This window comes from Pieris brassicae, chromosome 13 (genome assembly GCF_905147105.1).
Source record: "Pieris brassicae chromosome 13, ilPieBrab1.1, whole genome shotgun sequence".
Classification (NCBI taxonomy): Eukaryota; Metazoa; Arthropoda; class Insecta; order Lepidoptera; family Pieridae; genus Pieris; species Pieris brassicae.
Genome location: NC_059677.1, coordinates 1,466,189 through 1,490,730, shown reverse-complemented (window position 1 = coordinate 1,490,730; position 24,542 = coordinate 1,466,189). Strand labels below are relative to the sequence as shown.

The 24,542-nt window shown below is 34.9% G+C and overlaps 4 protein-coding genes and 1 long non-coding RNA gene across 19 annotated transcripts in view; 3 read left to right on the top strand and 2 right to left on the bottom strand.

Moving 5' to 3' along the window:
- The window catches only part of LOC123717656 (neurobeachin), a 468,381-nt gene extending 459,336 nt beyond the window's left edge, over nt 1-9,045 (top strand). For 8 of the 12 annotated variants that reach the window (XM_045673759.1, XM_045673762.1, XM_045673760.1 and 5 more), the window contains 4 exons: nt 929-1,148; nt 3,364-3,795; nt 7,133-7,907; nt 8,472-9,044. In XM_045673759.1, the coding sequence (XP_045529715.1) occupies nt 929-1,148; nt 3,364-3,795; nt 7,133-7,907; nt 8,472-8,562 (1,518 nt within the window). In that variant the 3' untranslated portion in view covers nt 8,563-9,044. Of the gene's footprint in view, nt 1-928; nt 1,149-3,363; nt 3,796-7,132; nt 7,908-8,471 lie in introns of all 12 variants that reach the window. The other 4 variants (XM_045673757.1, XM_045673752.1, XM_045673751.1 and 1 more) reach the window with 1 other exon arrangement.
- Nucleotides 9,046-13,364: 4,319 nt separating this feature from the next.
- On the top strand, nt 13,365-15,829 carry LOC123717841 (40S ribosomal protein S3). Its single transcript, XM_045674081.1, has 4 exons — nt 13,365-13,492; nt 13,797-14,100; nt 14,472-14,692; nt 15,602-15,829. The coding sequence occupies exons 1-4, from the start codon at nt 13,460-13,462 to the stop codon at nt 15,797-15,799; spliced, it is 756 nt and encodes a 251-aa protein (XP_045530037.1). The 5' UTR covers nt 13,365-13,459; the 3' UTR covers nt 15,800-15,829.
- Nucleotides 15,830-17,629: 1,800 nt separating this feature from the next.
- On the bottom strand, nt 17,630-19,199 carry LOC123717669. The gene is made up of 2 exons (XM_045673794.1): nt 18,790-19,199; nt 17,630-18,616 (listed from the first exon to the last, which is right to left on the bottom strand). The coding sequence occupies exons 1-2, from the start codon at nt 18,806-18,808 to the stop codon at nt 17,790-17,792; spliced, it is 846 nt and encodes a 281-aa protein (XP_045529750.1). The 5' UTR covers nt 18,809-19,199; the 3' UTR covers nt 17,630-17,789.
- On the top strand, nt 18,993-20,585 carry LOC123717670. Its single transcript, XR_006754867.1, has 3 exons — nt 18,993-19,093; nt 19,692-19,786; nt 19,918-20,585. It is a non-coding gene; the product is annotated as an uncharacterized LOC123717670 (long non-coding RNA).
- Nucleotides 19,681-24,542, bottom strand: part of LOC123717668 (GAS2-like protein 3) — a 95,042-nt gene continuing 90,180 nt past the window's right edge. For 3 of the 4 annotated variants that reach the window (XM_045673790.1, XM_045673792.1, XM_045673791.1), the window contains one exon: nt 20,957-24,532. In XM_045673790.1, the coding sequence (XP_045529746.1) occupies nt 23,609-24,532 (924 nt within the window). In that variant the 3' untranslated portion in view covers nt 20,957-23,608. Of the gene's footprint in view, nt 19,871-20,956; nt 24,533-24,542 lie in introns of those variants that run through there. The other variant, XM_045673793.1, reaches the window with a different exon arrangement.

Sequence of the window (24,542 nt, the reverse complement as noted above, 5' to 3'; positions counted from 1 at the left end):
GATTGTAGGAGTCGCCACATATTGGGGCTAATCGCCATAAATTAAATACACCCAGATATAAACTCACAAAACGCATTTGGATTTTGATTCTGCAGACTACTACGTATTTTGGCATGACTCTCAGGTTTCAAAAACTAACACAGCGAACGCTTATAAAATCTCTCAGACACACTCTCAAATACAGTGTATTATACACGCACACACCCATTCAAACACACATTCACGCATACTTATAAGACTTTTGTTTGATTGAATACTAAAAATGGTTTTAAACTTATGTACCACAGAATAATTGTAATCTAATGACCCACAACACAGGGGCTCGTGTGGGGACCGTTGGACCAATTTCGTCACAACCATATTTCTGCTCTTCAGCCATACATCTTGGGGAGCGTTCAAGTATTACGTAACGCATTTTTTGCTCCTTTTGTAAGACGTTACGATGCGATGCGGGGATTGAATTACGCGTTATTGTTAATATTATTTTCTACTTTCCAGTAATTTACACCACATAATGGTAAGTTTTAGTTTTAAAGAGTCACTGGGAGTGGTCACGAAACGTTTTACTATTGGAAACAGAAACGTTACGGCGCGTTTCATGGGGGGGGGGGTCAAGAATCTCCAAAAATTGCGTCACGTTATTCTTGAACGCTCCCTTGCTCACTCAGGCTTTCTCAGGTTTATAAGCGTGACGATTTACTAAATCGTCGAGAGTTACGCCCCGAGAGTATAGCCAGACGTATGCACTCTCTTCTACTGTTACATTGCATTCATTCGTTACATAGCAATTAACATTTCATTATTTCGCTTATAATTTATTGTACATGAGTGAAACTGAAATCTTCTATTATGGAAAGCACTCCAATGACCCAGGAACCGTACAGCTTTGAATAAATGTATCATTATATAAATCAAATTTCCTCAACAGGAGCTGATACCAGAGCTGTTCTTCCTGCCTGAGATGTTGGTGAATAGCTCTGGATGTGACCTCCAACTGCCTGATAGCCCCTCGGGTGATGTCCAGCTGCCACCCTGGGCGTCTTCACCGGAGGAGTTCGTTAGAGTCAATCGTATGGCGCTGGAGTCGGAATTTGTCTCCTGCCAATTGCATCAATGGATTGACCTTATCTTCGGATATAAGCAACGAGGTAATTAAGTCTGACTTCTGGATGTCAAAAATGTTGTTGACATCCAAGAGTCACAATTCTTGCAAATTCTGTTTTTTTTTTTAACACAGCCTACAGTTAACATAAATTATATACTACCGTAATAATGGAGTATGTACAATTGGTTCAAAAGGGTTTCTGAAATTACTCACGTCTAATTCACTTCCTTACACATATTCAGACACCCATAACCACTTAGATTTAGTTTAGTCATACTATATTCTATATTCTCTCTCTCTGGTAACACGTAATGCCTTTTAATATGAAGGGGCAAACTCTATTATCATTACGAAAAAATTTTCACTCTTTTTTAAACTTTAATAATAACACAAAACTAAAACAAAATAAATGAAGGCACAAGTTTGGCCAATCTTACTGATAAAGAACCTAATTTTGTGAAATAGTGAATGGTCAATGTTCAATGTTCCATGGTCAATGGTCAGTCATTGGTGGACTCAGAGGAGATGAACGAACTTGCAATAAACTCTCCGCCACAGTTTTAATTGCCCATTTTTTTTATTACACAACGTTTAAAAAGCCGGCAACGCACTCAAAGCCTCTCAATTCTTTCTTTCTATTCTCAATTCTCAATCAAATCTCAATTACATCAGATGAGCCTCCTGCCCGTTTGCCCCCTGTTTTATAAAAAAAACGTTTATAAGGAGCTGCAACTATTACACCATGTTACACATGACGTCAGCAGGAAGCATGGTGAAATAGCAACACGCACTTACATTCTCGTGGGAACAACACGCAAATACATAGTCAAATCCATCACCGCATACATTTCAAGGAATTGAAGTCAGATCAGTCACCACAAGTAGCACCCGTTCAGTAGTAGTTGTCGCTGCAAATCACTGCAGTACTCTCACTGTAGTTCAAATGGTGTAATTATCGATACTTTTTTTCATGAATAGAAAATAAATGACATAAATAACACAATACCAATGAATGGGCCAAGTGCGTGTCGCCCATGTGCCTACGTATATATATTATATTTAATTAATTTGATATTAGATTTTGATACCTTGACGAATTTATAGTTATATCATCAGTGAATAACATTGTACATCACGGTATGAGTAATAGATTAGAAATAGGATCAGTTTATTCCTTGAGAGCCTCTTCATAAACAGCAAATGGAGACAGTGCTGCAGAAATGTTATGCAAAGTCATAACCTGAAATGTATTAACGCGAGTAAAAGGCTAATCACTATCTATCTGCTCTATGGAGAATTTTGCACATGTTTACAGTGTAATCATTCCGCCCATGAGCACGTTAATAGGTAAGATTTTACGTCTCATGCTTTATGATGGGCTAAACACGTGAGCATCTTTAAATCCATTAAATTGTTTAATGGTCTACGTGTCGTAGCAGCAGTTAAATAAGTTTCGATAAGTCCAAAGTAATGTTTATTACTTTTAACAAGTTTTAAATTCAGACATTGCAATTAAACAGATCAGCCTCTTGCAATCGTTCGGGGTGCGCAAGACGCGCTAAGTGAAACTTCTTTAAAAAAAATACCGTCACATTATTCCGTTACGCGTCACATTGTTCCGTTACGTGCCATATTTTTCTTGTCCCTACCACGGTTGATTTGAAGAGATTCGAAGCCATTAATAACAAAAGTATATAACAACGATAATGATAGTAATAATTCTATTACAATTAATGAAATTCTGTAATAATCTTAGTAGTAATAAGGTAAATGAAACAATTGTATTATTTGTATTCATGTGTATGATGATAAAAGCCCTTTGTTAAACTTTACCTAATTTAACTTTATTTAACCAAGTTGCATATAGTAGATCATTTTTCGAAAAATAACGTCATAAAGAAGTTTCACTTCTTACGTGTGTACACGCACACATTTTTTATTTATTTTTTACGGTTTGATTTTTGGCTGAATATGGTTGTTCAGGCCATGGCAGCTCATACTCCTACGATTATGAGTATCGTGGTCAGGTGTACAGTAAGATCTGGGGCGAATAATTCTCTTCGAGTCTTTTACAACGGTGTATAATTTGGAAGACGACGACTCTTTGAATGGATCAGACCTTCGTTGGCGCACCTCCACGTGATCATTTGCCTTCGGTATCAATCATGATGCTCGTCTCTAGGTTCACATCACCATCGCATTGCGATTAATGAAGTATTGAAGATTCTGTCAATCTAAGTATATTGCTTTTATTTCAGGTCCGGAAGCCGTGCGCGCAACCAACGTGTTCTACTACCTAACATACGAAGGTGGAGTTAGACTTGACCAAATCCCAGAGGGAGTCACACGCGCAGCAGTTGAGGAACAAATAAGAAGCTTCGGACAGACTCCTGCGCAGCTTTTAAGCGAGCCGCACCCGCCGCGCGCGTCACCACTTCACCTGGCACCGCTGATGTTCTCAGCTCCCCCTGACGATGTGTGCTTGCGACTGAAACTCCCGTCCAACGCCGCAGTCGTCCATGTCTCGGCTAACACGTATCCCCAGCTTGCGGCTCCAGCAGCGCTGACTGTCAGCGCAGCTCGCGCGTTTGCCGCGCACCGTTGGTTGGCTGGCGGGTGTGCGCATGTCGCTGCCAGGCATCAGGATTTGGCGCCTCCGCATCATCCGCTAGTAATGGACCCAGTGTGGGGTAAGATATATGTTACTTTGTCTATTTATATATAAATGAATCCCTATATCCCTTGGTCACGGCATCACGCGTGAACGGCTGGACCGATTTCGCTTATTCTTTTTTTGTTGTTATTGTTATTGTCAGGAGAAGGTGCTTATGTAAGTTTAAAATAAGAAAATGGCGCCGAATTTTAGATAATTTAAGAATATTTTTGTTAAGATAGCAATTTTGTTTTTTTATCTCATTCAAACTTTTTTTGATGGTTACATCATGGTTAGGCGTTAGACATACCATTGTCAGAATGCGTGCTGCAAATATCGTCAAAGAGGATGTTAGACAAATTAATATAGTTTAAACAAAATACTTCGATCGTAGTTATTATAAAAATACATATAAAATAATTATAGTCGCTAACTGTTTGTGGCGTTCAATCAATTCAACCTTTATGTAATGTTTTTCACATGGCCAGTTATATGTCGCCTGTTCCCAAACTATATATATATACGCGCCAGAAAAACAAACAAAGAATGTTTTATCATTAAGCATTTTCAATTAATTATACCAATTCGATATCAATATTTATAGTTAAGACAGGACAACGTCTGTCGGGTCCGCTAGTACGTAATAAATGCCAGAACCTAACAACTCTATGGAACTCTAAGCCCTGCCGATGTACCGTAATACATTAATAATGTTACTAAGTACGTCATATCTGTACCAAGAGATCTAAGACTACAGACCTTACGGGTAGAATTAGAGGTTCAAGGGCATCACCACAATAAGGGCTTGAAGTCTTCACTCCGAGAGGAAGCGAAGGAAGACAAACCAATATTCAAATCTGATTTATTGTTAATATCTTAAATACTACTTTCACCTACACATACATAATATTCTTGTGAGCAATTTATCGGCCACCTTCAGCGGTTGGTAATTATTCAAATGAAATCTGAACATACATGATTTTCTGATATTAATTGCATTTATGCTCTCAAAAATCACACATAGAGATTAAATAATTACGAAATTATACAAAAGATATATATGAAAATGACTTAGTCATTTGCCTAGTTGTTTAATCAAGTTGCTGAACATCATTCATGCCGCTAGTTGAACGACGCGAACGAAAGACTCTTGACCCCCTCCCCCCTCCCATGAAACGCGCCGTAACGTTTTCTGTATCCAATAGTAAAACCTACGTAAAACTTATCATTTTGTGGTGTAAAGTACTGGAAAGTCGAAAATAATATTATCAATAACGTGTAATTCAATCCCCGCCCCGCACCGTAACGTTTTACAAGAGGACCCCCCCCCCCAAAATTACTTACGTAATACTTGAACGCTCCCTAATTCAGGCTGCAACGGATATATGGTATATGTGTATACTATAGTTATATTTTACGCCACTTATAGTGATTACAAAAATATCTATTTAAATATAGAACAGGTTATAACAATCTATAATCTAAGTGAACGATATAATTGCTAGGTTTAATTGCGATGTACTCATATCATGACGTTGAAAAAACAGCTCGTTTATGTTCCACGTCACCCTAGCGGTTATCAGATTTCGTTCACTCAATTATAATAAATCCGAAATTTGACTTTTTCGCCTTCAAATTGTGACAGAAATAGCGATTCAAAAACAATTGTTTCTACTTTTTTGTATCAAAATGTCTAAATACATATAAAATTCAATATTTTTGATTCGTTGAAGCCTTCAGTCTTAGACACAATTGTACATACTATAGGTATGTCTATAGAATAATGAAAAAAATTTTTTTAATTTATTTATTAGTAATTTTACAACTAACATACATTATATAATAATAATTGTTAATTTGCCAAGATAGTTGTACAATTAGATCGATCAACTACAAAAATCCGCACAATCAGCCATAAATAGGCATTCAAATCATATCAATTTTTACAATGTCATATAATAAGAATATTAACATAATGTCAAAGTTAAATTATTTACAATCGGTGTCAAATTTATGGTCCAAATACTCGTCTACGCTGTAAAGCCACTTTGCCTTTAAATTTTTTATCACCTTCCCCGTGAAAGAATTACACGGCAGTGATCTATAACTTCTAGAGACAATATACAAAGCTAAAACAGATTACATAGATAAACAATATATAACGATCCTAGTATTTTTTTTTTAATTCCGCCCATTACCGAATATTTCATGAATTGGATAAATTGTGTTTATTCGGGAAGAATTCGAATGTGAACCCTGAACTCGTAGGTTGGTTTTTGCAGACGGAATTTGGAGAATTGCAGATTTTGAACCTTGGGAATAAAGAGAGACAATGTTATTCTTCTGCATTTGACCAGTGTTAGCTTTTGATATCGTCAATCATATCATTATAAATAAATACTTTAATCAATCATATGTTGTCATATTATGAAGAGAGGCGAAGAGCCCTCAGTAGAGCCCTCATTCTCCAAATATCAGAAATCATACCTCAACAATAAAGCGCTTGGAGATATAGTATATCTACATCATACCGAGCACTAATACATAGACAACAATTGGGGAAGTGCCTTTTTTTTTTTCAAAACATACCAATACACATGGGGGCTTAGTCAAGATGCCTAACAATAGTGTATGTAATAAATCGAAAACTAAATTTGTATGATAATGACAGTTCTTGATAGTTGTTTTTTATGCCGCAGAATTTAATGATATGAAAAAATTATCTTTACTCTCTCCGTCTCGTTTGTCCCTGGGCAATTCCAAGTAAAGGTTTTTTTGACCCATCTGTCATCACTATGTGGCAATGTGACCTCGTTTCCTTAACTTTTTTTAAATTGTTTAGACGTCTGTTATTTTTGTACGGCTGCGCATTACACTGTGGTTTACATTATCTTTAATTTATAACCGAATAAAACCAACCATACGTATTATTAATGGTAAAGAAAAGATATTGGAGACCTTTACTTCGTCGTAGGTTGTGAAATAAATACAATATCATAAACTTAATGAAATCCTTATTATAAATAATAATATCGTTACAAATGTTGAATATTGTTTAGATTTTTTATTACTCGACATGCTAACTGCCTTCAGTACCATTGATCGGACAACTTCACGAGTTAAGGCCTTCTCCAAATACCTCTATCCTCTATCGGCTTTCTTTCTTCATTCGTTTCCTGCTAACGATTCTATATCTTCTCTCCATCTGTTTTAAGGCGCCCTCTTCTCCTTCTGGACCAACGACCAAGGGGAGTCCTTTCGATATCCAGTAGCTAGTCTTATTTAATCTGATAGTAATCTTATTACTCTACTCGAAAGTAGGCGTTATTACTTATTTTATTATGATTAGTAAAGTTTTTAAAATATGATTCCAGCTGCTGGAGGAGCAGCCGCTCTAGCGCGACGTCACCTCGGCGACAACTTCTCGCAGCGCGTCCGCGCTCGCACCAACTGCTTCGTTACAACCGTGGACTCGCGCTTCCTAATCGCGGCCGGATTCTGGGACAACAGTTTCCGCGTCTTCTCAACTGACACCGGGAAGATCGTGCAAATAATCTTCGGCCATTATGGCGTGGTGACGTGCGTCGCGCGATCTGAATGCAACATAACATCGGACTGCTACATCGCATCTGGATCTGAAGACTGCACTGTCTTGTTGTGGCACTGGTCGGCCCGCGCTGGAGGAATAGTCGGCGAAGGGGACACGCCAGCACCCCGTGTCACGCTAACAGGTCACGAGGCGGCTGTGGTAGCTGTGCTAGTGTCAGCGGAGCTCGGCTTGGTCGTGTCAGCTTCCGCGGACGGACCTGTCCTGGTGCATACGACGTTTGGTGAAGCGCTACGCTCGCTCGAGGCGGGTTCAGGCGCGGCGTCGCCGCAGCAATTGGCGTTGAGCCGCGAGGGGGTTGTTGTGGTGGCGTATAGGAAGGGACATTTGGCGGCATTCTCGCTCAACGGGCGTCTTCTGAGGCGGGAAACGCATGCTGATCGATTTAGATGCTTGGCGCTGTCGCGATGTGGCGAATACCTTGTTTGTGGCGGTGATGCGGGCGTGGTGGAAGTGTGGCGAGCGTTTACGCTGGCACCGTTATACGCCTTCCCGCCAGCTGGGGCACCTGTTTGCTCCCTGGCGCTTTCACATGACCAACGGTAAGCGTTTTTATTTTTACCATAACTAAAAAAAAATTAATTCTTGTAAAGTGATTGCCTCAACTATCTGCATCTAGTTTCGTTGATTTTTATTAGAACAGGGGGCAAACGGGCAGGAGGTTTGCCTGATGTTAAGTGATACCGCCGCCCTTGGACGCTCACATTGCCAGAAGTCTTGCAGGCCTTCTAAGAATTGGTAGCTCTATGAAGCACCCTTAATCGTATTGGTTCGGAAATACTTCAGTGGGCATCTGGTTCCATATAGTGGTGGTGGTCCCTTTAAAGGCGCAGTTGATGTACCGCACTTAGCTTGTGATCTGAACAGCTCACGATCCAGGTTATACCTAAAAGTAAAAAGATGTCTGTTGTATTATTACGCGAAACAAAAGATGACGTATCTTCGTTATCTCAGAAACAAAGCATTGATAAGATGCCAAACTGTCATCCATCAGTAAGCGGAACTGGACTCCGAGTTTCATAATTATATTTAATTTTTTAACTGAATACAGTTAATAATAACTATATAATTTGTATGTATATAATAAATATTAAATATCATTACAGGTACCTATTGGCCGGCCTCGAGAATGGTTCGCTGGTCGTTTTCCACATCGATTTCAACCGCTGGCATCATGAGTACCAGCAACGGTATTAAGTTGTACCAGCAAACGTACTCAATTACACCAGAAAAAGTACTTAATTATACCAGCAAAACTATTTAATTATTCCAGAAAAATAATTAATTATTCCAGAAAAATAATTAATTATTCCAGAAAAATAATTAATTATTCCAGAATAAATACTTAATTATTCCAGAATAAATACTTAAATATTCCAGAATAAATACTTAAATATTCCAGAATAAATACTTATTTATACCAGCATCGGTGTAATTGTAAACCGTTTAACTATATAACTGTCAAATGTAAAGTAGGTATAATCATTGTTAAGCGCATTTAAAATATATTTTGCATTCAATATTGTCTTAATTTTCAAAGATTATAAATGTATTTAGTAGAAAAGTTAGATTTTTGATTGATCTTCTTTTTATTCTTTTCACTACTTGCTTTTTAAAATTTCAACGGACTTTGTTTTTTTTCATCTATGGAACATTAAGTTATCTGACAGTAGCAACTGATTTTCCTACTAAATATTTGTATAATCTATATTTAAATATAACTATATATAAAATTGCGATGTAATTCTGGTATTATATTATTAATCGTTAATGTAATTGTTAATTTCGTTTATAATTGTATAAATTGTGTGAGATATTTTTAGTTATAAGTATTTCTTCACATTCCATTTATTGATGTGTACAATCATCGCAAATTGCTAATGCGCATGACACTTTTAAATTAAATTTAACGAACATTTTGATATAATATCATTCATCTATTGATTAAAAAATAAAATAAAAAATATCAAAAGAGATTTACAAAAATCTAAATGGTGGGTGTATTAGTAATCTGTGTATATTGTATTGATTAGTGCCATAGGTCAATTGAGTTGTAGCTACAATTATTATATTACTTTCCATTCCAAACAGTGGTCTAATGTACTTAATTATTACACATTCGTATAGAGAAGTCATAATATAGAGTTTTTAATATTTGCTCACGTTGCTTAGTCAAACATAGAATTATTGCTTAGTGTAATTCAGCCTTTGAATAAGTGCTAAAATATGTACTTAATTATTGCTTAGTAGTCATTACAACGATTATATTCCCTTTTTTTCTACATTAAACCAACATTTAAGTCTAGAAAATCTATAAAAAATCACTTCTGTCAGTACATTAGACAGATGTCATAAGTTCGTTAATCTCTAACTAAAGTGTAAGAAATTAAAAAAATTGCCAAACGAAAATACTACAGCTATTTTTTATGGGCAAGCAGTAAAGTATTTACTTTCGACTATACCGCCTAGTATTACAAATATAGTTACATAGTTTTAAAATAGTTTTTTGGTTTTTGGTTGGCGCCAAAATTTGAATTTCGAATATGACTTCTCAATACGTACAGATGTAGAATTGTTTGTCTTTTTATTTTATCTATGACTTTTATTGCGTCCATTATTTAAGTATTATTTTTTTATTCGAAACATTCCTTAAATGAATTTTATTAGGTGATGGGTATTGGTACTTATTTAAAATTATTCCTCATGTTATTTTTTTATTTATTTTATTTTTATTAAACGTCGTGTTGACTTAATTTGCTTTTTATTTTCCTTTTCATAGAAAAAAAAAATATTTTACGAGTAAATTGTTTGATAACTGCAAAATACGGTAAATGCCTAAATATTATGTATTTGTTTGCATTATAAAATGTCAGCCATAAGTTGCTATTTAATTTTTTAAGCTTTCATCACAGGACGCAAGAATTGTATACCAGTCGTATAGATTATGCGAAGACAAATGATAGTCACGCATACTATGGTAACACGACAGTTTGTTTTAAGCGCTAGACAAAGGTTCTTTGCGGCTGGCGACACCCACAATTGCCTGTTGAATTTGTAAGATATGAGTAGTGACATTTGACAAGCGTGAGTCATTATTCTTATACAACATACGCCTACCGCAATTGGCATGCATAATGAAAATAGCAAACTTGGGCATATAGTGTAAAATAAATATACGTCGATTAAGGCATGCAGCGTGCAGCTACGTAACAGGCTCTGCATTATTATAAGAAACTGTTGTAATTATTGTATTAGTATAGAGTACAGGTATAATATTTTTGCATTGAATCCTTTGCACTGCTCTTCATTCTGTGATGTAGGTCTAACACTACACTATATTTGTAACTTATCCTACTTGTGCCAAAAACCATGAAAATAAATATCCCATTTCAATAAAAATAATTACAGATTATATTATATCGCAATTTTTAATTCACGTAATTTTTAAAGCATACACAAATATATTCCCTGTTATTGTAGCATAAGATCTCTTATAGATGTATCGTTATTATTTAAATGTTTCACTATAAACACACGCTTTTAGATATAGAAACATTATCCAACTCACCATGCTTCATATTCTATTTTTAAATGTAATTTACGAATTACGGAAGACCATACACGAGCAGACTTGGAAGGAATTTCATAAATACATTTATTCAGAATGCTAGTTTTGTAGTTAAGAATATGCGCTGTCGCTTAATAAGCATACATCACTGATGGATGTTCATGTGATGTCATGATGATTTTATTGTGCTCGTGGATGGAATCCTTCAGAATTTTTTATATAACACTCAAGCACGATATGAAAGACATATTAAAACTGAATTTCGAGCTATTCACCGCACTCCTATCTCTACGACGCTGGGAATCGCTTAAGCGCGGCTGCATTACACCGGCCATTTTGAGCACGCGGCATGCAATTCTGTCCATTAGATTTAAGTTAAATAAGATTCACGTCTAGAATATGGTAGTCTTATGCACTCGTGACACATTAGTGTAATATTTTCTATGCTCGCTTACTATTATTATGACGTGGGAAGCCTCATAATAATCAGTACTAGCTACGTTATAACCTATAGACATATTTCAGCTTGCGGCGACGCATACGCTAATGTAACGTGCACCGGTAGCTTTTAGCTTTTAAATAGCTTTTAGCATAAAAAGAATATTTTGTATGTAATTGAAAATTAATCTTGTTGATTAGAATAGGTTATATCTAGGTCACCGTAGTTTTACGAGAAGTTCGTTTGTTTTAGAATAATAATTAGTGATTAAGTATAATGGAGATTTTTTTGTTGTTTTCTATTAGATTTGTCACAGAAACTAACTTGACCATTGTTGTGTGTTTCCTATAATCGCTAGAACATATAAAAATAAGGAAAACGGCTTTTGGTTACCCATTTAGTGAAAAAATATTTCTATTGACAGACTAATCACAAACCAATACTCCGTTGATAACAATGTATTTATAATGTTTTTATAGCAGCTAACAGAAAGTGTGTAACAAAACCTGAATACCAATATGATAAATGAAAAGATGCTCTGAATTAAATATGACATCAGCCGATATAATTGTTTAATTCTAGAGTCGTTACTGGTAACGCTATATTACAATCAAATTGAATTTAACGTTTTATAGTTTGTATACCTATTTGTTATTGCACCTACTCAATATTGCATGCTCCATAATCTTATCGCGAATTTACTTTGTATAATCACGTATAATGTAGAAAAATTGTAAAATATTATTTTACATTCACCCTAATAAAGTTATATATATATATATATATATATATAAGCTTTTGATCTTATGTTTATAGTGGCTATAATTGATATTAATTTAGTAAATTTTGCACTTGGCAACAACGTGCAATTCGTTACCTATGTATTATATTGCTTTAAGTTAGTTACTCTGTGGAGTTCTGTGACGTACGAACAGCGGTTGCACACGATCTTAATTTAGCAAATATTATTTTATATTATTGACGATATTAAATTTTAAATAATAATGTTTGTCGTTACGCTAAATACCTGGTGCGTTTGTAATTGATTAATAAAAATAAATTGCAATTAAGTATAGTTTGCAGTTTTATTTACACCTACAAGTACTAATATAAACATTTTGAATTTAAAAAACTAGATTTTTAAATTTAGATTTGAAAAACTTTATCGGTAATTTGGCAATTGGATGAGTGAAAAATGATAATTGCAAAAAAAATATAATTTCATAAGTAATCTTTTAGAAGTCGTTGAATATATACATAATATCTTGGAATCTGTCACGAGCGTGATATAATTTTATTTCCTTTCATTAATGCGTTACACCTGACACTTTCTGTTATACACATATCTAGAACCCCTTTCGAACTCCTAACTATTTTATTGTAGCTTATAATTTACAAATGGGCAAAGGTGTAAATTCGAACCAAAATATCATGTAAGACTTGATTGAATAATTTAATTATTTACTTTAACTAGAGATTCAATTAACTTTCTGATTTAACTACTTTACTGCGACATATGTACTGTTAATTTATTGTAAAGCTTCAATAAATCAAACTACTGAATCTAATACCACAGTAAAGATGTATAATTTTTATTTAATTATTAATATTCCAACATTACATATTTCCTCGTATAGCGAACTTGGAAAATTTAAATTCCATAGTTAGCAACATGACTTAAGTAGTGGGACTTTAATGTTCGCTATTAAGTAATTTTCTTTGTATTTGTTATTTTTACTTTGACTTTTAATTATACAAACTTACTTACTTCAGTAAATATACTTGAAACCAACCATTAATATTATTTTGTCGTGAGAAGGGTTCATAAGATAATTATGTCAAAGAAAAATGTAAATCATACAATAAAATACCATAGTAATTTTAAATGTAATTAATGGTAACACCAAAAAATAAGCCACATCGGCTGATTTAAATTACCTGTATGCCATTGGGTTTATCTATGCATATCTATAAATTGACAAATAACATATATCAGCGTTGGTTACGTACAAGTGTCAAAATTTGCCAAATGTCAATTCGACCTTGACGTTTATTTCTTTTCAAGTTTAGCTCCGCTCTTTACAATCATGGCGGTGAACAATATTTCTAAGAAACGAAAAGTATGTTGAGTTTTACTTAATAAAATTGTAAAATATCGCTGCAATTACGTTTTAGTAATTTAACTAAATATGTGAAAATATATATTTATCTTAATTTATAACTACAAACTGTGATGTTAGTGGATGTGTTTTAGAGTACTCAATTGTGTTAAATGATATTTTTTGAGTGTCCATAATATAAAGTTTGGTTTGCTTAAAGCTGGCCAGTATCTACATCTTGGAATTGCATGTACTCGAAGACGTGTCATTTCAATATTCGTGGTTAAAATGTCGAAATCAAAACATAACCTCTTAAAAATTTCAGTTCGTCGGAGACGGAGTTTTTAAAGCCGAGTTAAATGAGTTTCTAACTCGGGAACTCGCGGAAGATGGTTACTCAGGTGTGGAAGTACGCGTGACTCCGACACGGTCGGAGATCATCATCATGGCCACCCGCACCCAGAGCGTGTTAGGAGAGAAAGGACGTCGCATCCGGGAACTAACATCAGTTGTGCAGAAGAGATTCAACATCCCTGAACAGTCTGTTGAGCTCTACGCTGAGAAGGTTGCCACTCGTGGTCTTTGCGCCATAGCTCAGGCTGAATCTCTCAGATACAAACTTATCGGAGGTGCGTATTGCATTAATTTTAATTCATTATAAATCAAAAGCTTTATAGTTATTATTTAATTCTAACCAGATTAAGGTTCAATAATCATCAAATTTTCTTTCTTTCATAAGCCACTTACATTATTCACTTATTACAAGTAATAATATTCTGATGTTTCTATATGCTATGGTCAAATAAATGCAACAATCTGTTGCTATACTTGTCACTTCTCAGTGCAGTGTGCATTCCAGAATTGTGTGTTGTGTGAACCTGAAATTGGTCATTCTGTCCTAGACCATAAATTATTTTGGGTATACATGTATGTTTGTACAGATTATTAAGGTTCTACTGTAGTTGTGTAAGTAGTTATAACAACCTTTTTTGACTTTCAGGTTTAGCTGTTAGACGTGCATGCTACGGTGTTCTGAGGTTCATCATGGAATCTGGTGCTCGTGGGTGTGAAGTTGTAGTATCAGGAAAGTTGCGAGGACAGAGAGCTAAATCCATGAAGTTTGTTGATGGGCTCATGATTCACTCAGGAGACCCCTGCAATGATTATGTCAATACTGCCACCAGACACGTACTTCTTAGACAAGGAGTGCTTGGTATCAAGGTAACTTAGTTTGTGTTTTAATATGTAACTACTAAGTAAATCTATTTAATAATCCTGTCTCACTTAATGTATACTATTGTTAAAATTGTATTAATCTCTTAGTAAACTATATTAACAAAAATAACAAATGACCTGATAAAATAATAGTCCACGTGCTAATTTATAAAAAAAGACAAATTTATATAGAATAGAATCTACTATAATGTTTTTTTACTTGTAATATAGTGAGATTTTTTTATTCATAAATAACATGGACTCCTGAAACATAATATTAACCTGAATATGTATTACCAAATTATAATTGAAATTTATTTAATACCACACAATTGAATTTTGAAGTTTTATAAATATTTTACGAAACATCTTTTATTTTGCAATTTTTTCTTAATCTAAGCTTAACTAGTCCTTTGCTGAAAACTATGAAATTATATATGATAGTATTTAAATTTATCATGTTCACTAAAGACGTGACTAGAGGACTTCAATACGGAATATAATAGTAGGAAGTGCTATTCTTAACTATTAGTTACAGCAAACCAGTGCAAGGCATTTAGGTTATCCACGATTTCAGGGAGTGCAGTTCCCATGAGCTGTGCTCTAATTAATTGTGGAATATTAATAGAGTTTGTTTTATTGGAGGGTTCACCTGTGTGAGCTCTGGTACGGTGCAAACCCTACAAATTTAATTAACTATAAACAGCTCTGGCATTTTACTCATGATCATGTTATACTCTAATGATATAAGCCCTTCCCCATAAATTTATATTTATAGTAGTACTTACAATTAATAAATACATGGATGGTATGTCATTAAAATATAAATTACTTATTTGCAGTATAAAAAGACATCAAATTATTGAAAATTTGGAGTATTAACAACTATGATATAAATCAATATACAAATTCCAGGTGAAAATTATGTTGCCATGGGACCAACAGGGCAAGAATGGACCCAAGAAGCCTCAGCCAGATCACATTCTTGTGACTGAGCCCAAAGATGAGCCAATTCCAACAGAGCCTGTCTCTGATGTGCGGTCATTGGCCCCTACAGCTCTTCCACCCGCTGCACCGCCCACATTACCCGCTGCGCAGCCCGCGATTGCGTAGACTGTATATAATATAAGACCAACCAACTAAGACTGTGTTTAATTTATTATTTTATGTTAAAACACCACAACAATGTCATGTAGACAATTAAGAAATTTTTATCTATAGAATTTTTTTTATGAACTCTGCAAGATGGCAGTGTCAAAGGAAAAAGTCATGATACCCTAAACTAATATGAGTATTCTGATATGGCAATATATGTGAATACTCAAACACTTAGGCCTTATATCTTCATACAGAAAATATCAATATAGTTGATGTTTTCATTCCACAATATACTTGAAAAAATGCACTTGAAAGTATTAAAATCAGTAATTTGCCAAGGCCTATGAAGATCCTAATAAGGCAACAAGTATGCTGCAACCTCGACACCTGGGCATAATCATAATTATGCAATGCAATTTGGATTTGACAGCTCGGTTATAATGGGCGGGCTTTCTCTTTGTTGACTTTCTCGTGATTTCAAACTAGTTTGGAGTTTGAAACCTTCAAATCCTGAACTAAATTTCTAATTTTCTTAACAGGAATTGGGAGTCTAGGAAACCACTAAAATCAATACACTTGTCTTCTCCTCTCCTAGCCTAGAATGTTTATATTTGGTTCGTAATACAGCCTTAGTATTATAAGGCTCGTGTCAGACAAGTGACTATTCTTCACTGTTAGATTAATTGGTAAACGTAAACAAAATCGGAACTCCCTTGGTGTCAGAATCAAATACACTCTGTTGAAAGTCACAATTAAACTACTAGGCCAATACTAGTTAACGGCACACTTAAAAATTGATAAAAGTTATTTTGCAGAATTAATCTTTTGTATATATCTAGCTTAGTTTGTTAGAATTCAGATTTACATTTTAGAAAAATAATACAACTAAATCAGTTACATTATGATGAAAAATGTTGTTGTTCAAGTATTAGCGTAAGCTAAACCATTGTTGAAAAGAGTGTCCATGGAGTTTCTTGCCGGTTCTTCTCCATGAGACCCACATTTTGGAACCGTGCAACTAGACGTTTCATAAGAGCCTGCTAAGGCCTATTTGAAACAAAAACTTTTGATTTTGATTTTAAAGAGCCCTATGGTATTGAAATAAAACGAATGTTTGAGTTGCAATTTATTAAATAATCAGATAATAATACAATAAAACATACTTTCCTAAAACTTCACACCAAATAAAAGGCGTGCTATTTAAATTATACCTATTTGAAATAGAATAGAAATTGTATAATTTTCAGTGAAATACTTTTTCTTTGTTTTGTAAACAATTCTCCACAACCATTCATGTAATTTCACACAATGTTTGGTAATAGAGCCATATTTTTATTACCTTACAAATACAAACGAATAGTTATTATTAAGTATCAACTATATTGGAATTATTATTTTATCAAGTTCTTAAAGCGATTAGGAATTAGAATTCCGTTGCCAATAAGATTTGATTATACTATAGTAAATATATTACAACAGTTTTGAAATAAGCCGCTATAAAAGTTTGACAACAATTTACAATGTCTAAATTTTTCAACCCGGAACCAGAGTTTACGTTAATAAATACTATTATTAATATAGTTAATTATACTATAAAATACACAATGAAGAAACATATTGTATGCTGATTTAGCCTTAAATACTTTTAAGATTTATGAAACTTGATATTTATTTCAAAACGTTACTGACAGTCATAATTCATAAACAAAAATGTAATTTATTGGATAACTACGTTACGATGGCCTACGTTTCTACGGTCTATTTAGTTTGAATGTGATGTGCCTGGAAAATTCTGTCTGATAAATATATGCATAGGAGAAATCTCGGAACAATAATAGACATTAGTAAATGCAACATAATATAATTAATTTTTAAAAATATCAAATAGTTCGAGATCGTATATCAAGCGTTGCGTCGTTGGCATTTTCTACAAATTTTTTATCTGTGAAAATTAAACAATTTATGATTCTATAGGAGCAATTTCGGTCATCGGTTCGAATACACTTTATATCAGGATAAACACTTTCACCACTTTATTAAGCTGTTCTCCAAAAATATAATTCACTGCTAACTTAGATGAATCCTTATTCAAATCATGATCGCCATCATTATTTTCTGAGAGATGGTGCAATTTAGTATCTATTATGTTAAAATAAGTAAAGTCATTTTTGTTAATAGATTCCGGTGTAAATAAATGTTTAAATACTTCTTTCTCTTTACGTTCTTCGCCTGTATTATCTTCAGTTGTGATATCGTCTAAAACACCATTATTAAATTCGTTTTTATCATCTACACTACTTTCAATAGCATCACGCACCGAATTCGAATAACTTAATATTTCATGGGATGAGTCATCGTTATCCTCCATGAACGTTTTATCTGCAATGAAACGTGTATAGTTGTGGCTCTTTACAGTGGGTGATTTTACCTTTTCATCGATTAATTGATGTTTAATAACAAAGTTTTCCTTATGATCTGAGTCTACAGTTTTTGTTTTTTCTCCTGTACCAGTGAAACCATCTGCGTATATTCCCATTAAGTTTTTTGTATCTCTATCGAGTTCAGGAACTTTTTGATTATATTGAAATTTAGTAGCTATATTTGATGGGGAAAGAATTATAGCTATGGGAACTGCATTATGCTTCTTAATCTCTGGTGGAATACGGGAGTAATTGTCATTCCACTTGATCAATCCTGGATAGGGGACTACCCGTAGTATACTTTTGACATCTTCGTACTTCAGATCATCATCATCAGAGTCCAGAAGTCCCGGAGGGTCGGGGGATCGACACGAATGGAAGACCACTTGATGAAACAAGATCAATATTAAAACTGTAAAAAACACTTTTTTTGAATAGTTGTGGTTGGTATTTTTGCAATCACTTTAGCACAAGCAGCACGCTTGGAACCCTAAATAGATCATCATACTTTTATATTTGTCAAAAATGAACTGAACTCGTAAAATTAAATAAACAAAAAAAAACTCATTACAAAAATTTACTTACTATGAACAGATTCCATCATCTGCTTTGTCTTCGAATTGTTCAGAATTGTTAATCCCTATACCTATTTATAATTGTCTTCATTATAGCGAATTTAGTTCCGGTACTAAAAATTTCATCAGGTCTCGATTGATTTTCTTAATGTGAAAATGAGTGATTTAATTACCTTATCGTCTGAGCGTCAATAGAATATTTGTGCGCCTAACGTTAACTCGTACGTTAAAGTATGATATCAAGAAGGAACTGGCATGTCTTAGACATGTGTTTAAGAAGCTGACACACTAAAACCTGAGGACAAGACTAAATGGTTTGTAGTAGTTCACGTAAAACCTTATACGGATAAATTTGAACTTTATATTTTCACTACAGTATTCTTCTTGTGCGACATGGTTTCGTTACAAAATTGTAAGTGTATGTAGAATTTATTATAATCATTAATGTCTCATCACGAGGCATGGAATCCTAGTTTGGGGCTTGTGTCCTTCTTATTATGTATAAAGTTTTTCTTCTAGCTGTGCCTAACAATTTCGATAACTTGCAATAAAATTATATTCAAGGTAAAAATGATACACGTTATAAAATTGTTAGGGGAATGTTGATTTATCGCCGGTAAAAATACCTAGGTAGGTGAATTTCATTATTTATATTAATACAGTGCATTCTACACTAGAAATGTTATCCATTATTTGCTATATAAACATGTTTATATATTTAACCTTTAAAGTTGATAGATAATGTTTTATTGTCATTATTGAGGCATAGACAGGAGCATAGAGAATTTAGGTGACAGAAGTCAACGTCAATAGATGAGGTATAATAATAATATAGAATAAAAAGCAACGTTAACTTTTCATCTATTTTATTCATGGCAATGCAGATCCAACAATATAATGTTGATATTTTAGCAGAAGCTGTCTTGATTCAGTTCATGCTGTTAAACAAGAGATACTGTCAGCGGTTTGGGAAGATGGTAGGCGATTGGCTTGAACATTCTATTGTAGTAAGTATAACGACGCTTGTGCGGTGTCACTGATGCTCTTACGGGCACCTTCACTGGAGGAACTGCTGACACACTTCCAGCACACTGAAAATATGTATAACAATAAATAATGGCGCTATAACTCATTACAGTGGAACCTTGTCAAGTGGGACGGATAAATGAGACAGAATCGCAATGGTCCCGAAGATTTTGAACGAATTATCTTCGTTAATGGGACCTCTTGAACTGGGAATTTTTCAATGTAACACATAATTGGGATTATATAGATCAATTCCTGTATAAGTGGAAATTTTGTGAAATTGAATATTAGACTATCTACAAAACTTAGGGTAAGATGACACGTAATCCTAAACGGGAATGACGTTTTAAATGTAGTTTCGGAGTTCAAACTATTTCTCCGTATGTAATTTGACATATTTGACAGCGCTCAAGACGAGATTGTGACTTTGAAACAGAAAATGGCTTAGTCATGATGCCTAAACAGAAAAATTTAGTTTTCGAATTTCTACATACAGTACTGTTAAGGCATCTTGACTAAGACTCCAGAACGAGACTTAGCGTCTCCTCTATGTCAAAATAAATTTTTGACGTTCAGTTCACAGACTTAGCGCTGACTTTAGTTCTGATACTTACCTACGTAAGTAGACACTTAATGCTAAGTATGATATTACGAATATTCTACATACGAGAGTTCCACGTTTTAGTATCAACTGATTCTTAACTTCACCAGTTCTTTTCTGAAGCTTTATTAGGTAGCAAACTCGTATGTATTTCAATAAAATGGTGATAGCAATCAAAGTAACAAATTACGGTTAAATTTAAGGTACCGTATATACATTAAAATGTTGCTAATCGCTCGCGTCCATCATTTTTCATAAATACATTTACTTCAATTAGCGGCTTTAAAGTTTAAGCGTGAGTTTGAGATAACGTTCCAATTACCTACGCAATGCTGTGTTAAGCCTCGAGGGCGAGTAGAAGAGTGCATAATCTATAATATTACACTTTGTTCTCGAGTTCTGAAAGCGTATTTAAGTAAGTGACATGAATAGTATGAATTAGGCTAAGTTTTAGCTAAGATATTTGAATCCTGATATTGTTAACAACGTGTAGTTTAAGTTAAAGTAATTTTACATATTTTGAAGGGGTTATATATAATCAAACAAAGTGTAAGATATCAAAATGTTTATTAAGACAAATTCGATTATTGGCACAAAATTTTCTCACGCATATTACTGTGAGGTTGCTGTTTTGAACCAAACAAAAATTACATTCGCCATACAAGTTTTACACGGATTACAAAATCTTAATCAGTGTTAAATGTATAAATATTTGTGAAAAGCTTTAAGCCGATTTACACATACCTCAAGTCGTCTTGAGAACTGTCACTGTCAAATGTTGACAGCCCTCGACACATGGATGAGTGTACGTTAGTTTACGGTCTGACAAATCGCTGTTAGTTGATGAATGATTCAAAACAGCACTACAAGCTCGTGTGTCACAATTGGTATTAAAATGTCAAATGGAAGAAATTGATTCGTAGAAAATTTTTTAATCTATCTAGTGCTTATCTAGGTGCAAAAATATTGTTATTGTCTTATGAAAATAGACTTGTGTGGACTTCAACAATTTTGTACCATTAAATCCAGAAGCATCGTATACAATAGGGATATTCACATAAATTATTGCAATAACAAATTATGACTAGTCTCCCGTGGGAGCATTAATGAAACTACATGAGAAATTTAAATAAAAAGTAACACTAAAGCCGCTAACGCACCGTGATGCCATGGTAACATCGCTGGCTACGTACCCAAACATTTTGTATTAAAATGTATGGCAGTTACCTCACTTTGGAGTGAACCAAAGCCTCAAAACCTATTCTGAAGCCATCTTTTCTTTATTTCCTTCTTTTCTTCCTTCCTTTTCTGGAACCTTCGCCAACTGAGTTAACTCCCATACAATTCAATACAAATAGCTTGTACACGTTGCCAGCTATGTCGCCATGATATCGCGTTGAGCTAACGGCCTAATACTAAACTAGCGCCGAATTTAATACTATAACTCTTATCAAGTAAATATCGCATAGATTTACCATAACATTGAATATTCATGTATCTGTTTAGTTCATACGTGAGATTCAAAGTCTAAGTATGGCTCCCGCATGTCAAAAGTGACATTGACATACGCGAGTCGTAGTTAGAGCTGATATTTTATATGTAACATTTATGCTCAAATAAATAAAATACTTCATTATTTCAATCATATAAGTAAAAATAAATCGCATATTTTTGTTTTGCAAAACTCGGAGACGGCTGGACCAATTCGGGATTTTTTGATCGATTCCCTTGATGTCTGGGAGAAGGTTTTTATGGAGAGAAAAATGGAATATAAAACAAATTGATAAATGTAGTTTTACTTAGTATTAAGGCTTTTATTCCGGAAAAGCGAACAGTTCGTATGGGATTGCAAAACTAAAGAGGTAGTCTAAATAAAAAATCTTATTAAGGCGAAACGAAGTTAGCTAGTTTTGAATAAAATTTGCATTTGTTTTCAATGAATGCCTTAAAAATCAGTGGCACTGCAACTTTTTAGGGCCTCAGATTTATGTAACTGTTTCATGAACTTCTTTTATCAGTCTAATAGGCAAGTAGGTGGATTGAACCTAAGACCTCAGGGACGAGAGTGGCACGCTTAGGCCACTAGGCCAACACTGCTCAATGAATTGGTTAGGAGATGAGAAAATTGAGACGTAAACCTCGGGGAACACTTTGTTATTACGTAAAATATTTAAGAGTTATTCATGAACCCAGGAATATTCTGATTTTTTAATATGATTAAGTGACATCATCATTACGATGATGATGTCGGTCTTACGAATGATGATGTCATTTTAAGCCTTGCTCATATGCTGAAGGAAAATATCGTAAGGAAACCCTGCTATAGACCCAAATTCGGTGAGACAGGATAAGAAGGTGACCTACTGGCCGATTAGAAAAAACAAATGATCACGAAACAGATACAGCCACTGGGTGTATATAATCTATCTTGAATTATTTTTATTCTTTATTGTCATATAGTCTGTGGTGTTCCATGTCAAGCTCTGACAAATGGTCTTACATTGACAACTGACAAATCGTAAAAGCATCTTGGCAAGTATCGTTATGGTATGATTGACATTTAATATTTATATAGCATTTATTATAGTTTGTATATGGGGTAACTAAAGATGTTATTAAATTGAAAATAGAATTGATATTATGAGCAGCGCTGTGGGCATTACTGAACCTAAACAAAATCTTGCACATTAATCATGCGTTTTACTAATTCTATGAAAATCTATGCGTGCAAACACAATACTAAAGCTAACATACCATTGAATAGTCGATTTTATAATGCGTATTTATAAAATCTACGTTCCGGTATTATACAGGTAAAGGAACTTTGGGAGCAGAGTTTGTTTTAATCACAAAGTATTTTGTAATTCCATAATCTGTGTTTGCTTTAGCGCCACACCGTATCCAAGCCATCAAAATGTAAGCAAGATTGTTATTTTCTACTTTGTATTTGTATTTTCTTGCTCTGACCGTATTCTTAAAGTTGTCAACTGTCATTTGTTTCTCTATGGACTTGACATCGCTCAAGAGGAGCTTTTAGTTTATGCCAATTTGACATTATCTAGTGTCTATCTGTCAGAACTTACTACGTGGAGTGCGGTTTATATGACAAAGAATTACCAAAATAACTTATGTGATGATTTCCGAGGGTGACACATGCTTATCACATTTATGAAAATGCTCCACAAGTTCCTTATGGAATGAATTATCTTGGCGGCACTTCTCTTGGTGGTGGACTTCTATATTTGGCTTTGATATGAAGGAATGGCTTCTTAGGTGACGTAGGGTCAGCAATCGTCGCTTCCAACGACAACCTTATACTCTCTTCTATAGCTGCCTGCGTCACTGGAGTGCTGCTGGCCGACAGACTCTTTTTCAAAGGCTTCGGAAAGTCATTTGTGGTGGCTAGACTCATGCTTCTTGTCTTCTTTCCATACGTCGGCAGCGATTTCTTCGGCTCATTTATTGGCGTTGAAGCTAGACTTTGGCTTCTAGTTTTTCGCGCGTCAGGCACGCTGGATTTTCTGGCTTGGTTCAATCTGTCCGTGCCGCAGAATTTCTTATCATTCTGGATCGCGAGACTCATGCTGCGAGATTTTTTGGGGGTCGGCACGGACTTTCTCTGTTCAGGTCTGTTTATTGGTGTGTTTGGAGTGCTGAAGCTGGCGGGGGCAGATTGCTTTCTCGGTTTCTCGTTCAGGGGTAAGGTTAAGGCGGAACGATTTCTCGTAACCGGTTTATTAGGTGTGGATGTCTTTGGGATGTTCTTGGGTTTTTGCTTGAAAGGCTCGACAGATGAGCTGTCGATCGAAGCTTTGCTATGAGCTGGGGAAACGGAAGACTCTTTGAGGGAGGTTTTGCTACTCGACGGAGAGACGCTGTTCCGCGGTGAGATCTTTTCGGTACTACTTGGGGATGGGGTGGTTCTATTGGGTGTGATACGGTTGGTGGGTGACGGTGTAGTTCTCTCCTTTGCGGTGTTGGAAGCGGGTGTGGGTGCGAGTGGCAGGAGGTCTCGGCGTCCTGGAGTGACAAGGCGCACCTGACAGGGCTCGTGACGAGATAGGAAGTGCTCCAGAGTGTCCCAGCCACCGCCGACGCGGACCATCATGTGGCGACCTTTTAGTAACTGGAAAGAG

Bases quoted from the DNA above. Each gene is read 5' to 3' on its own strand.
- LOC123717841 (XM_045674081.1), top strand. From the start codon at position 13,460: ATGGCGGTGAACAATATTTCTAAGAAACGAAAA. The intron at 13,493-13,796 runs GTATGTTGAGTT...TAAAAATTTCAG, and splicing joins ATATTTCTAAGAAACGAAAA to TTCGTCGGAGACGGAGTTTT. The intron at 14,693-15,601 runs GTAACTTAGTTT...TACAAATTCCAG, and splicing joins AAGGAGTGCTTGGTATCAAG to GTGAAAATTATGTTGCCATG.